This window comes from Larus michahellis, chromosome 7 (assembly GCF_964199755.1).
Source record: "Larus michahellis chromosome 7, bLarMic1.1, whole genome shotgun sequence".
Lineage (NCBI taxonomy): Eukaryota > Metazoa > Chordata > Aves > Charadriiformes > Laridae > Larus > Larus michahellis.
In genome coordinates, this window is record NC_133902.1 from 5446381 (window position 1) to 5460535 (window position 14155).

At 44.7% G+C, this 14155-nt stretch overlaps 1 protein-coding gene across 2 annotated transcripts; it reads left to right on the forward strand.

Moving 5' to 3' along the window:
* The first annotated feature begins 3419 nt into the window (after positions 1-3419).
* LOC141746863 (transient receptor potential cation channel subfamily V member 2-like) lies at positions 3420-13216 on the forward strand. Of its 2 annotated transcripts, none has more exons than XM_074596155.1 (15): positions 3420-3691; positions 4346-4479; positions 4845-4997; positions 5697-5837; positions 6314-6612; positions 7002-7178; positions 7624-7782; positions 7912-8007; positions 8564-8634; positions 9338-9503; positions 10242-10308; positions 10392-10699; positions 11100-11218; positions 12041-12135; positions 12853-13216. In XM_074596155.1, exons 1-15 carry the CDS (start codon positions 3453-3455, stop codon positions 12861-12863), a joined length of 2235 nt encoding a protein of 744 aa, XP_074452256.1. In that variant the 5' UTR covers positions 3420-3452; the 3' UTR covers positions 12864-13216. The 2 variants fall into 2 exon arrangements, with proteins under 2 accessions (XP_074452256.1, XP_074452255.1); XM_074596154.1 differs by having other exon boundaries at positions 12898-13216.
* The last annotated feature ends 939 nt before the right edge of the window (positions 13217-14155 follow it).

Below are 14155 nucleotides of genomic sequence, written 5' to 3' on the forward strand. Positions count from 1 at the left end.
GGACAGAATAACTAGCTTTGTGTTGTTCCTGGTTCAGCTTAATTTTGAAACACGGGAATCTGAGAAATAAGCTTGTGATCTCACACAAAACCATGAAAGAGGAAAAGGCTCCCCACCATTTAATAGGTGTATTTATAGGAAGGTCATCTTGCAGCCTGCATCTGACTCAAAATAGGAGCCATCTGGGAATGTTTCTGTGGGTGACAGCCACATTCCAGGAAGCCCCACATCATCCTGCAGTCCTGTCAGATGAGGATTGCTTCAGGCTCTCTCTTGGCTCGTGGTAGGTTTGGAAGAAGAAAGGCACAGCCGGAGTTCAGTATGTCACAATGAGACACCCCTTCTCAATGTTTTTGGACCAATGGTTAACTAAACTTTTCATATTTCTCATGGAATGTGCCCCTGCTATCAAGCTGTTGATTAGAAGAGCTCTTTACCATTTTGTTAGTTAATAAGATTTTCTAGATGAGCTCTGGATCACGTAAACGGCTTTGTAACCTATCACTGCTCTACAGAGCACAGATGAGAATCACTCCGCAGTGACATTGTGCTGGGGAAGGCCACTGAGACTGTGGGCACTCAGTATCATCCTGCATTGATGCTGTGGGAAATAATGACCGCACTGCCTCCTCGGGCATCAGTTCTGTTCGAGAGAAAAAGCTGAGACGCTTGGTGTGGGCTAGTGTCCGTCCTCTGTTTCCCAGGGGTCCTGCTTTGCAAGTGACAAGCAAATGGGTATTAGTGTCATAGGGGTGGTCACTCCGTGCTCCCGGAACCTCCAAGGCTTGCACTCCTTTGGAGAACCAGCCCATTAAGAAATGAACACTAGTGGCAAATTAAGTAACCAGTGGCCTAAATATTTTGGAACTGGGGCTGCTTTGTGCAGCCTCTCTGCTTGTGATGAGCAGCTGACAGTGTGTACTTTGCAGGGTAATGTTCTGGCTGGTTTATTGTCTCAGATGGTTTGCGCTGCCTCGTAACTGGGGTGTGTGAAGTGTGAGGAGAACTGGCTTCCCACAGAAACAGTTGACCTCAGATGTTTTGATCCATGCTTGCTTGTCCTGGGGCTAACTGAGGGAGCCTTGTGACAAACCTCACAACTAATCTCTAGCTCTGGCACTAGACCCTGACAGGCTTTAGCACTGTCAGGGTCAAATCAGCCGCCTCCCTTGAGATCTGAGTGGGCTGTTGTTGGAAGCCACGAGATGTCGCCTCTATACGTGCAGGCAGGGGTTAAGCATTATGAATCTGCAGTCGCCAGCCAGCTTTCCCATATAAGAGCACTGCACTCATTGGCTCTCCCTTTTACTGAGAAATCTATCTAGTCATTTCCTGTGCAAGCCCTTCTTCACTTTGCAGAAAGCTATACAGTTGTGTAAATAACAATAATTCGTGGTTATTCCTTCTCACAGGCAGCCGGGATTCTCTCATGGACCACCACCAAGGAGGAGTTCAACTTTGTGCCATTAATAGAGTGCTAATATGAGCGTGGTCTTCTCTGCAGAAGAAGAGGACTCTCACCCATGGATGTAAACAATTTGGGGTCTGCTTTCATGCTTATTAACGCTTGTTGGTATTTGACTTGGTTTCTACTGAGAGATTATTTACCCTCTGAAGGATCCGTTGGGAATCCTTGTCAGATCAGTTCTTGGGTGGAGCTTGCAGCAACTTGGGGTAAGTGCTGTGCCCTTCCTCTTTTGACAGCAGGGCTTTTTCGTGCTGCGCTACTCAAAATGGCTTGGTAAAGTTGCAGAAAGAAACAACTCAGTTCTTGGGTAGAGAAGCGAAAGTTGAGCTGGCAGACAGAGAGTGCTCTCTGTGTTTCCTAGGGACGCACAAAGTGGACGTATATATTATAGGGTCCTTTTTTTAGGACCATTTTGCTCTTGCTTTTAAACCAGACAGTCTGTGTCTGTACAAGACTGACAGTAAATAACTCTCTCGCGCGCTGTGGAGAGATGGAAACCGCAGCTGAGAAATGATTTGGGGGAAAGGAAGACAGAAAAGCACAAGCAAACTATTATGGAAGTGCAAATAGCCCTCTAAAGGATCGGCAAATGTACCAGTAAGTGTTTTGGGGGAGGAAATAAATCCGAAATGAGATTATAGGGTGTGTGCCTGTGCATGCAGAGGAATGTTTGTCATTAGAGTGCAGACTAAACTGAGTGGCTGAATTATTGTAATAGTTCATCTTCAAATCAGCCCTTGGATTTCTTGCTGTGAGCTGCATAAAGATGTTTTGTGGCTGTTTTCTGTGTAGAACTATGTTTCTCCGTATCCTAATCTTAAACCAGAATGCTAATGCTGTGTCAATTTACCTCTTTTCTGGTACAGGCTATGGAGTCTGGCTGTAGTCCCAGCAAGGGAGATTTCTCTTCAGAGAAAACCTGTTAACCATTTGGAGGGAGTAGATGTGAATGAGACGGAATTATTTAAAAAAGCTCTGCTTCAGGTCAGTAATCACGGATGTTTCCTTGCTGCCTCAGAAAGCGTGTGTGTCTGCAGTCATATACTGACTACCGATAGCTTGCACTGGGTGTGGATCTGAGGTGTATCTGGATATATACGAAGAGATGTCTCAAAAGAGTAAAAAAGGAGTAGAGGACCTGTTAGATGAGAGAAGCGGGCTGGCTGGGCGCTCTGATGAATACTGATGCTCTCTGTACAGCAGATCTGGCTCCAACTTTGCTCTCGGGAGAGCTGGGCTGTGTTCAGGCTCTGAGGGCTGTGAGCGTCCAAATGGCAGCTGGGGTCTGTGCTTGCCTGTGTGTGGAGCTGGAAGTTCGAAGCCTGTGCTCCCATGGATAGCCAACTGCCCCAAACGCTGGGGAGATCCCACTCATTTTGCCCCAGGATGAAACGCAAGAATGCACGAGAGGAACATAATTTGTGCATATGTTTTCCCTGTAGAAATAGCGTAATGCTTACCAACAGAGAACATGAACAAATTTATCACTGTTCCAAAGAAGGCCTACAGTTAAGCTTATCTCATTGGCCACTTGGTGACTAGGCTGTGTTGGCTGCGCTGAGACAAGAACAATGATCGTGGTCTCCTAAAGATCCGCTTTCTTTGCCTTTTATGTAAGGAGCCTGTGCTGCTGCCAACAGGTGAGGTCATCTCACAAAGGGGGCTCATATGTTCTGCAGACAAGTTGCCTACATTTCATGAACTGCTTTTGAACTTCTCTTCACCAGTGATATACCCTATTTAAGGCCTTGATCCTTTATTCAAGTACTCCCACTGTTCAGAGTTTTAATGAATCTCTCTCTCAAGGGACCCATAGTCAACTGTAGGAATGCTGGACCTGGAAAAGTGCTTTCCTCTATGTCTGTGCTGCACCATGCACATTCTAGGTTTGGGAACAAATTGTGCTAATTCTCCCTCTCCCTTGCAGGTTTAGTCTCCCAGCGGGGAACATCTTTGGTGATCTGCAAGAGTCTCTCTGCTGGAAATGGATAACTTCACAAACGGGCAGCCGGGCCCAGGTCAGAGGAACAGGTTGATAGGATTGCTAGAAACAGATGACAGCGTCCAGGAAGACAAACCTGCATCTAGTAAAAAGGAAGAAAGATCAGGACATGGAAAGAAAGGAGAGCCACGGCCCTTGGAGACACCTTATCAGAAGGAGAGCAGTGACTTTGCTCCTAAAGTCAAGATTAATCTGAACTATCGGCCAGGACTCGTCAGCAAGTGAGTAACTTGGATATTTGACAAGGGTGGGATCCCTGCTGATCTGTACTGATCCCTGCTGATGGGGGCCTATAGGCTTTACCAAAGTCTGAACTAAAAGTGACAATACAGGAATATTATAGGAATCGGGTGGGAGATAATTAAAAGGAGCGAGGGGACATATTAGGCCTTTCCTTCTGCACTTGAAAGGTGTGTCTATGGTGTGTGTTGTGGTGTATTTTGAGTGTATGTGAACTAGCAACAAATAAGCCAAGTTGGGTGTAAGAGCAGCTTAGCCTGGAGCCCTATACAACTGAGCTGTTCTCGTCAGGGAGGGATGTAAACTAGCTCACAGAGTGCTTCACACCATGTGATGGGACTGACTCCGGTCCTGCAGCTATCTTGGGCTTCTCTTTCTTTGTGCTCTGGAAGCCTTCCAGGGTTGCACATCAGACTGGATCTGGGAAGAGCTCCAGCTGATGGAAAGAGCAGCCCCTTAAGAGAATTCTGGGAAATAACTGTCTCTATTTTTCCCTTGACTCAAAAATAAAATACTTGTTTTTTCTGACAAACTTTTCTGCCTCCCTCCTTTCTTACACCGTCCCACTAGAACTTATTGCACACTCTTGTCTTCTGCTCTCCAGAAATTCTTAATGCTTCGCGTTTCTTCCGTAGCCAAAAGGACCCCAACCGCTTTGACAGGGACAGGCTCTTCAGCGCAGTCTCAAGGGGCAGCCCCGAGGCACTGGATGGTTTACTTGAGTACTTACGGAGGACCTCAAAATTTCTCACCAATTCTGAATACACAGGTAGAATCCTGTTGAATACACAAGTAGAATCTTGTTCAATACAGCATAAACAGGGTTAGCAGAGGCAGTGCTTGCTAATGTGGGAGAGAAGCAGGGGAACCTGCTTGCGGGTTTTTTTTTTGCTTTCTCCAACCCTCTGTGTATTCTTTTATTTTCTTAATGTCCATCTGAGCATGGAGAATGCCATTAATTATATATATCCTAAGGCTTTTGCTTCTACCACAGATTAAATACTGAGAACGGCCTTTAAAATTATTATTGTATTTGGTCCTACAGTGACAGTTAACTTCGTGGCACACTGAATCGGGTAATACAGATGTGCGTGAAGTACGTGCACAACCCATTTGATACTCCTTTTCTACTAGATGCAAAGACTGGGAAGACCTGCTTAATGAAAGCCCTGTTGAACTTAAAAAATGGAAAGAATGACACGATCCCACTTTTGCTGGAAATAGACCAAAAGACACAGAATCCCAGACCGCTTGTCAATGTGTCATGCTCTGATTGTTACTACAGAGGTAGGTTTCTGTTCTGATGCTGTGTCAAAGCAGCCTCCCCGTTAGACTGGTGAGATGTGCAGATACAAGGAAAAAGAGGGGAAGTGGAGCTTATGCAGCGCTGCAGTTCCGGAGTTCTGGTGCAGTTCCAGTAACGGCCTACTCGTCTTTTAGTTCGGATTCTGGTCTGCGTCTTCTTCAGCCCTGAATTTTATGCTTCACTTCGGCAACTTTGTTCTCAGTCTGTAAAATAGAAATGATAGGCGTTTAATAACTGAGGAATATTAGAGGATTTGCTTTGAAAAGCTTAAAAAGCACATCTAAAAGTGAAAAAGAAATAGCATATTGCTATTAAGAAATGAATTCTGATGGTTGGGTCGGGTCCTGTTAATAGCACGCATGCAGCGTAGTCACGTACGTGTATGGTTGTCATTATCCTCTCATAGCTGCTTAGGATCCTAGTGCCGGGAAAGGGTAGTTGCCTGGTCTTGTGTTGTATTTCTGATAGTCTTGGGGCTTCTGATTCAGTGTTTGCAACATGCTTTTCCATTGAACACTGTTGAAAGTCATCAATTGCCGCCCACCCCTTGCCCAGCCCTGAGGCTGCAGGATTGCTGTGCAGAACATACAGCAGTTGTTGAAATGGCGCTTTGCTGAAGAGTCCTTTGCCTGTTCCCTCTGACAGTGGCACTGAGTGGTAGGTTTTGCCTGTTTCCTTAGGCCAGACAGCACTCCATATTGCCATAGAGAAAAGGAGCCTAGATTTAGTGAAACTTCTAGTAGAGAATGGAGCCGATGTCCATGCGAGAGCCCACGGTGAATTCTTCAAGAAGAAGAAAGAAGGAGTTTACTTTTATTTTGGTGAGTCAGTGTGAAACATTTTCCTTTGCTTTTTTTTGTTGCTTATTGTACGCAATGCCGTGAATCTCCGTTGGGTTTGCCCCTCTGTGCGTGGGTTGCCACCTCCACTGTCCTGTAATCAAGCTCTGGACTTATTTGAATGGCAAGATCCTTTCACAGACTGAGGTCTCCAATGAGCGTTTTCCATCATCTTTGGTTTTATGTGTTTAATCCCAACTGAGGGGCTTCAGACAGGGACAAATACTTGGTTAGTTCAGCCAAACTGGCAATCTGGGAAAGTGTTTCAGCTGCCTCCAGAAATAAGGAGTAATTGTTTACTGTGAAACCCTTTCTGAATCTAGAGGTTCTGAGAAAGAACTTGTTCTGTGTTCCAGTGGTAAAACTATAGGCTAAATATCTTTTCCTAGAATTGCTTTTTTTTAATTTTTTTTCACCCCTTTCTGCTTCCCCTCCAAATATTGTCTTAATCTCTTCAGGTGAACTTCCTCTCTCCTTGGCTGCTTGTACCAACCAGCTTGAGGTGGTGGAATATCTTCTGAACAATCCCCACCAGAAGGCCCGGCTCCAGGAGCAGGATACACAGGGCAACACAGTCCTCCATGCCCTGGTGATGATTGCAGATGACACTGAGGAGAACACCAAGTTTGTGAGCACAACATACGTTGAGATCTTGAAGGCAGGCGTGAAGCTTGACCCAACGTGGAAGCTAGAGGAGATAGTGAATTATGATGGATTAAATCCTCTGCAGCTTGCTGCCAAGACAGGCAAAGTGGAGGTAAAGTCAACTACAGGGAATCCCTGGGGTTACTGAGAAATGAGGAAGACTGCAGCATACATCCTCAGCATAGCAGTGGGGTTTGATGTAGGAGCATCTTGCACCCAGCCTGTAGTAATGTCAGTGTCCTGCGGAGTCTCAGCTGGCTGCTGCAGCTCTGTCCCAGCCGAGACGGCTGGTCTGGACTGAAATTGGTTCTGCTCCTGGAAGAGCTGATACAAGGTGTAGACTGCCCACTTTTAGCCAGATAGTCTGGTGTTTGGATATATCAAAGTGTATCATGCAGAAAGCCAGGTGACCTGTATCTGAAGGTGATTTGGATGTACTTGTGTCATTCAACACCTTCATTACGTACACGTTTTTCTGGTATGCATCCTGTTTCTCTTCAGATCTTCAAGCACATCATCCAACGAGAGATCAAAGACCCGGTGTACAGGCACCTGTCACGGAAGTTCACTGAATGGACCTATGGACCTATCCATGTGTCTCTCTACGACTTGTCCTCGATAGACAGCTTTGAGGAGAACTCTGTGCTGGAGATTCTGGCATACAGCAGTGACACACCGGTGAGCGCTTTTACTAAAAGTCAAAGGCAGCAACGTTCTTTCTGCCTATCTATAGTGTCGCTGTATAATTATGCAAATCATTTCAAATGAATGTGGTGTTTCACGAGATTGTTTTTCTGGAGAAGAAACACATGATTGAAGTATTTGCGTATTTTATTATTTGTAGTCTGCTTGGTATGCCTCTGATAATCTATAATATGAGAGAAATTTTTGATCCTTTGGTTGTCCTAAGCCTGGGTGTGTCCAAATACCTTGATGAAGCCAAGCAGAAGTAACTTTTTATGGGATAGATGATTTCTTTCATACTGAAAGGCCTGACTGAATAAACCTTTAGGGGTAGCCTAGTTGGAGCCGCTGAACTCAAACCCAGAAAAAAACCAATCCTCTGGTGAATTTGCATTCCTGTTGACACATGGGTACATTTTTGTTGTTTGTTTTTCCATAGAATCGGTACAAGATGGTGGTTTTGGAGCCACTGAACAAACTGCTTCAGCAAAAATGGGAAACTTTTGCTTCCAAGAGATTCTACTTCAGTTTTGTCTCATACTTGTCATTTATGATCATCTTTACAGCCATTGCGTACTATCAACCCTTACGGGTAAAGGTAGGCCCAATCTTCTTTTATCTGGGAAGGCCTGAATGGATGTATCTGAGTTTAAAAGGTGCAGGGTGGTTATCATCACTACCTCTGCCTGTCTTCAGTGTTTTGGGTTTTTTTGTTTTTATCTTGCAGCCTTCATTTCCAGTGGAGTTCACGGCTGGAGGCTTCCTGTGGGTCTCTGGACTGATCATTATCTTGCTAGGAGGCATTTATCTAATTTTTGCTCAGGTATGGGGATCTCTTGTCTGGCTTTATTGTAAGGAAAAAAAAAAAAACAAAAAACAAATAAAAAACAAACAAGCGACTGACATTGAGGCAACAGATTTGGTTCTCCTGACATCAGGATGTGCGTGAGGGGGTGGCAGGAGGGAACCCTGCTCTGAGGTACTTAGTGTCAGTGTGATCTAGCAGTGATAGGGGTGGCACAAGCCAGGTTGCTGGGCAATAGGAAGAACGGGCTCACAACAGTAAGTGATTATGAGAGACTTCTGTGATTTATGGTGCTAAAATGCATCTTTGGCATTTAATGCAGTCTATTAATAAAGACACAGGGCTGAGCCGTGATTCAGCCCTTGTTTATCCTTGGCCTTTATAAATAAGGGCTTTTTTTCATCTTGGAAGGATGACTAGCTAAAACTGGGGATCTTGAAAATCAAAGCGTGAAGAGGAGCTTATGGAGTAAACCTCTCCCCTGAGCGATAGGCTGTGCCAGGCAGGAATCACTCTCTAGCATACCCTGTTGTTTTGATGAATGGCTACCATTGATTTTTTTTTTTTTTATTAGAGTCTGTACTTGCGGAGGAGACGCCAGTCCCTGAAGACTATGTGTTCTGACAGCTGCATTGAGATCTTGATGTATGTCTCTTGAGGTTTTTTGCACACTGAAAGCATGGGTGAAATTGGTTCTCTGCTGTGTGCAGCTAAGTTGCCCTAACATTGCTAGAGAGATGGTGAGCAGGAAAGATCGGTTCTCTGCTGCTGTCTCCTCTTTCCATCCCTTCCCTGCTTGCTTCTCCTACCTGCTGCATCTTGTCAGAACTCTTGTGTGGTCATGGACTTTGTTGGGTAGGATCTGTCCTTGGATTTGTAGCTGAACACAGCAAAGGTCAGACCCTCAATTATTCCACAGTTAAGAACATATACTTGTTAGAAAAAGAGCTCAAGTTTTTAATCATGCAGTCACTATGGCTCAGATTTAGTCAAAAGGAAAATAACTTCTCAGTTTTCTGAGGAGAAATGTGTATACGTGCATGTGTGTGGATGTGTTCGTAAGTGTTAAAATTCTTTTCCATTTAATATCAGTTATGTGATTTACATCGAGCAGTTCAGAGTTCCCATACTGTGAGATTAACCAGTTCATAACAAAACTGCAACAATTTGTGGGTCTGGTTATAACAGGATTTGCTTATATAAACTGTGTGTCTGATTAACTGCCACTTTATATGCTCTGTGTAGCCTCATAAAATGTGTTCGCTTTTCCTTGCAAAACAGCACAGATCTGCAAATGGGCCTTTTTGGTGAGGTAGGTCACTGTGTCACTCATTCTGCTTCTCTCCAGCTTCATTCAGGCTTTCTCGTTGCTGCTGTCAGCCGTCCTGTATGGTGCCAGTTCAGAAAACTATGTGGCAGTGATGGTGTTCTCCCTGCTTTTGGGATGGGTGAACATGCTGTATTACACTCGGGGCTTCCAGCGCACTGGGATCTACAGTGTCATGATACAGAAGGTCAGTACTCGGGGGGAAAAACTTTGTATGAAAAGCTTTTGGGTGTGAGGAACTAACAGAAGTCCTGCAATTACTTTTCTTCTCTCAGGATCGTGAAAACCATAAATGGAATTGATGTACTGACTCTGGGAGTAAAGAAATTGCAGAAGGCAATTAGATCAGGGTCTTCAAGGAAGTACAATTGCAGCAAACCCCTGGTTTGCCATCTTTCTATATAGCAAGTGAGAGCAGCTGACACCTGTTTGTCATAAAATTATACAAAACTAGCAGTCAAAACCTGTGCAAGTTCCCTGGAACCATTATGCTTGGGCTGAGAAGTATTTCCAGGTCCGGAAAGGAGTCTGGGACTAGAAAGGCAAGACAAAGCAGGTGAAACGAGGTGCTAGGGAAGAATTCTCACCACCAGCACCACCCAATGGAGACAGAAAAGAGAGAGATGTGTGTGTTGAAACAATTTGGAAACAGCCATGCTAGGGAACTGACATGATATTTATTTGTCTCAGAGAACCTATTAATGCAAACATAACAACAAAGAAGTCCATGCAGTGCTCTCAGATTAAAGTACTAATGTCACTTACCTGAGGAAGAAATTTATCATGTAGTAGTAGTTTCTTAAACTGGGTAAAAGCATTTTCCAACTTGCTTTCACTGGGGGTTGGTTTATGATGTGTGAGAATGGGAGATCACCCTGTGATCTCATGTGAGGTAAAGAATGATTCCTCCTGATTTGTATTTCAGACTATCCTGAGAGATCTGCTGCGTTTCCTCTTGGTTTATATGATCTTCCTCTTTGGCTTTGCTGCAGGTAAGGACTCAGCAGCACATTGTAGGTTGGGCTGCAAGAAGTAAATTTTTCTGAGGATGATTTGAATTCTATTTTTCTCATAGCTCTGGTTACACTGATGGGGGATGCTCCTTCGGTCTCTCACAACAAGTCTCTTGCTCAGATGGAGAGCGCTGGGAGCCATGCTATGTATGGCGGCCTGCTTAGCGTCTCCCTGGAGCTCTTCAAGATCACCATTGGGATGGGCGACCTGGATTTCCACGAACATGCCAGATTCAGATACTTTGTCATGCTCCTGCTGCTTCTCTTTGTGATCCTCACTTACATTCTTTTGCTCAACATGCTGATTGCGCTCATGAGCGAGACCGTCACGGATATTTCTGGTTACAGCAAAAGCGTCTGGAAGCTGCAGGTGAGATGCTGTGCTGCTCAGCAGTCACGTCGTGGCCCAAGCTCCTACTCCAGCCTCGTAACATCAGAGATGACAGTGCCTGTCTTTGTCCTAAAGCCTCAGCTATAAAATTCTCTTTTACATAAATTTGCCACTCTGAGGGTAAATCCTAACATCATTTTTAGATGTATTTAAAACTCGTGCTGTTTGCTTGGCTACCAGCCAGTCCAGATCCACGTGCATAAGTACCTTGAGACAGTAAGTGACTGACCGGTACTACTAAGCTAAAGAGCACTTTGGGTTTGAGTTCCAAAATGATTTTCTAAGTCAAAGTAGTTGCTGATTGGGGAAGATTTAATCAAAAAGAGGGGCTGGGCTCTGTATGCCCTGTTTTCTTTCTGACATGGACTTCTTCTTTCAGAGGGCTATTGCTATTCTAGAAATAGAGAAGGCCTGGCTGTGGCGCCAAGGAGGGAAGAGGAGATCTGGCTGCTTCATGTCAGTGGGCCTCAATAAGAAAGATGAGAGATGGTGTTTCAGGTAAGACAGGTGTCCCCTTACCTCTTACGCTCCAGCCTAGTAACGGATTCCCGTCATTCACAAGCTGGTGGCCCTGGACTGCCACAGGGAACTTCAGCACTGTGTCAACGGAGTGACCCAACCACGTGTTCCTGAGTACATGCAAATTGGTTGGTGACTGCAATGCTGGAAGTTTGAGAGCTAGTTGAGCCACCAGCATTGTCACCAAGGGGTGCTGTCACCAAAAGGTGTCCTGTTTGATGAACATCTGTGCAAGTGGTTATGGTGGCAGTGTCTGCAATGGTGTTTTCTTTGCTGCTGTGGGTATAGCTGTGCCCAGAGCAGGCTGTGGTGGGTGGGAGGGATGCAGGCTGGTGGCCCCTTAGCTCAGGAACATGCAGCTTGGGTGCAACACGAGGGGGCAGCACTATTCCTCACGTATAGGGGCTGGGAGAGCAGGTGAACCTTTCCCCACCCAGCGAACAGAACTGCAGACAACACTTCTGTAACTCCAGGGTCTTACGGGCTATGGACCATGTAGAGAAAGTAGAATACTCTCCTTTGTATTAAGTATGTTCCCTGGGAGGAACTGGAGTATTTTAAAACAAACAACGTAGACCAGCACACAATATGCAGAGGAAGAAGATATTTACCTCATGGACCTTAGAAGATCTTTACTCCAAAAAAAAAAAAAAAAGCAGCTCTTTAGCATGTTGTTGCCACAGCGAAACCACTAGGATTGTGCTGGGAGGACGAGCTGGCTTGGGATGCTGCAGGACAATGAGATATGGACTGAAATGCTGTGCTCCATGCATCAGTGTCTCTTGCATTTTGTCTCTCCAGAGTAGAGGAAATTAAATGGACGAATTGGGCAAAGGATGTGGGAGTTCTTAAGGAAGACCCTGGAAACGCCAGTGATTCAGAAATAAATCCAGAAGGTAAATTAAATCATGAAAAAAAAGTCTTCAGTGTCCTTGTAGCTTCTTGCTCAGCAACTACTCTCGGCATGTTATTATGTCCTTGGTAACAGAAATCTTAGGCAGGCCAGCTTGCTCATGAAATTGTTTCCACACAGTATTCCTTGGTAGTAGCAGATTCACTTGTGAGCTGAGAAAATAAAGAATTAGAGTAGGTATGGACCAGGTAATGAGAATGAAGGAGATGCCGTTCCTGCTTGTCTCTGGTAGAAATGGGCAGGAGACGCTGCTGAGAAAAGCAAGGGCTGCTGTTCCTGTTGAGTCAGTAGCCCAAAAGAAGTGTGGTGCTTTTTCTAGGAAAGCTAAAATTTACACCCACTCATACTGCAAGTGTTAAAATCGTAGGGCTTTTATTGCACAAATCAGGGTATTAACACTGGCGACTTTGTCAAATTCTCTATAAGATAATTATGTTTGCTTTCCTTGTTACACCTGGGAAGCTGCTCTGTGTGGAAACTGGAGAGCTGTTACTGTCTCTAGAAATATTTTGTTCAGCCTGGCAGAGCTTGGGCAGAAGCTCCACTGGATTTAAACACAGTCTCCTGCTCTCCCAGCATAGGTTCTTGCTAGATGCCAGTTTTCTAGGACTGGGGAGGTTGCAACACTTAAAATACTATATGGTGTATGTTGGGTTTTCCCTAAACTTGCACCTTTCTAAAAACTGGGTCCCTTTGCCAGCTTCCTGCTGACAAAGGGCTGCTGTTTTTCTGTCTCCTGCTATAGACACAAGGTCATGGAAGCGGATGCCACAGAAACAACTGAGATCGGCCGCTGCAGAGGAGCAGTCACTATTGCAGCCCCAGCTGTCAGCCACTGAGATGATGCCTCTAGAGGGACAAACCAGAAATCTTTAGCAGGTTTTCTGGATTGCAACCTTGCTTCCATCTTCAAAGGAGTAGTTCTTCCTATAGTGGCTGGAAAAATTGAAGGCATTATCAGTATTAAAGTGCATTTCATTGAAGACTGTGGTTCAGCCTGTGGCTTGAAGTATTTTCATGCACTTTAATCATTAATTTCCTCTGAAGAAACTATTTTTACTCAACTTTCTCTGCCTGACACTTTCTTATTACTATGTCTAAAGGTACAAGAGCAAGATCACAGGGGCAGTGGGGAGCGGTCTTTGGGAAGGCGGTGCTTTCTGAGCTGTATAGAAACAATGCTGTTAGCTGTAGAGAGGCAAAGGACGGAGTGACCTGTCTAAGAACAGGTTAACTGTTATTCTTTTGTCACAAGAGGCTGCACTGAAGTGCGTTGGATTAAAGAGTGTTGTAGAGGCAGAAAAAGTTGCTAAGGATGGAGTTGGCTTCTGTGCAAAACACTATCGGTGAGACATGCGTGGACTTCAGTCACCAAGAGCCATACTGAGTCTTTGTGTCAGTACCTGCAGCCTCGATGTTTGGCCCACATCAGAATTCCCATTTTACAGTATTATAATGAAATTGTTTGCACGTTTGCTTAAGAGCACAAAAGTGATGTGGGTTTCCTGGACCTGTAACTTCCCATGGTGAATTTCTGAAACATCTAACTTTCACAGGTTGCTTTGTCTCTGTAGAAAACAGCAGCAGAATCCTGCATGTGGCTTCTGAGAGACAGATGGGCCAAAATGTATCGTGCGATTAATATTTCCTGCCAGTCTTAGTGGGCATCCTGTCTTGCTGTAAATGATTACAAGGACCTCGTTGCTTTTTGTAATGTGCACACTGCCTCAGGCAGGATGGGAAGCATACTTTAAACTCTGTGGAAAAGAGATAAAAATGAGCTATCTCACTTCTAGCCTATATTTAAAAATAATAACATGTAGTATTTCTGTAAACTGTTAATATAGCAAGTTTACTTAATGGAGAGTGTTCATCCGTGGATATATTTTCTGAGCTTCAGCCTCTCTCAGAAAGGAGTAGAAGATGTGATCAGTGTGAACTGTAAGGCCTTATGGAATTCCTGATTACATTTCACCCAGCACTGTGCTGACCTCACTGCCATG

What these genes read in the sequence shown, in the direction of transcription:
- LOC141746863 (XM_074596154.1), top strand. Translation starts at nt 3,453, where the DNA reads ATGGATAACTTCACAAACGGGCAGCCGGGCCCAGGTCAGAGGAACAGG. An exon ending in CTCTGATTGTTACTACAGAG is followed by an intron (nt 4,998 to 5,696) that starts GTAGGTTTCTGT and finishes CTGTTTCCTTAG; the next exon opens with GCCAGACAGCACTCCATATT. An exon ending in TTTATCTAATTTTTGCTCAG is followed by an intron (nt 8,008 to 8,563) that starts GTATGGGGATCT and finishes TTTTTTTATTAG; the next exon opens with AGTCTGTACTTGCGGAGGAG.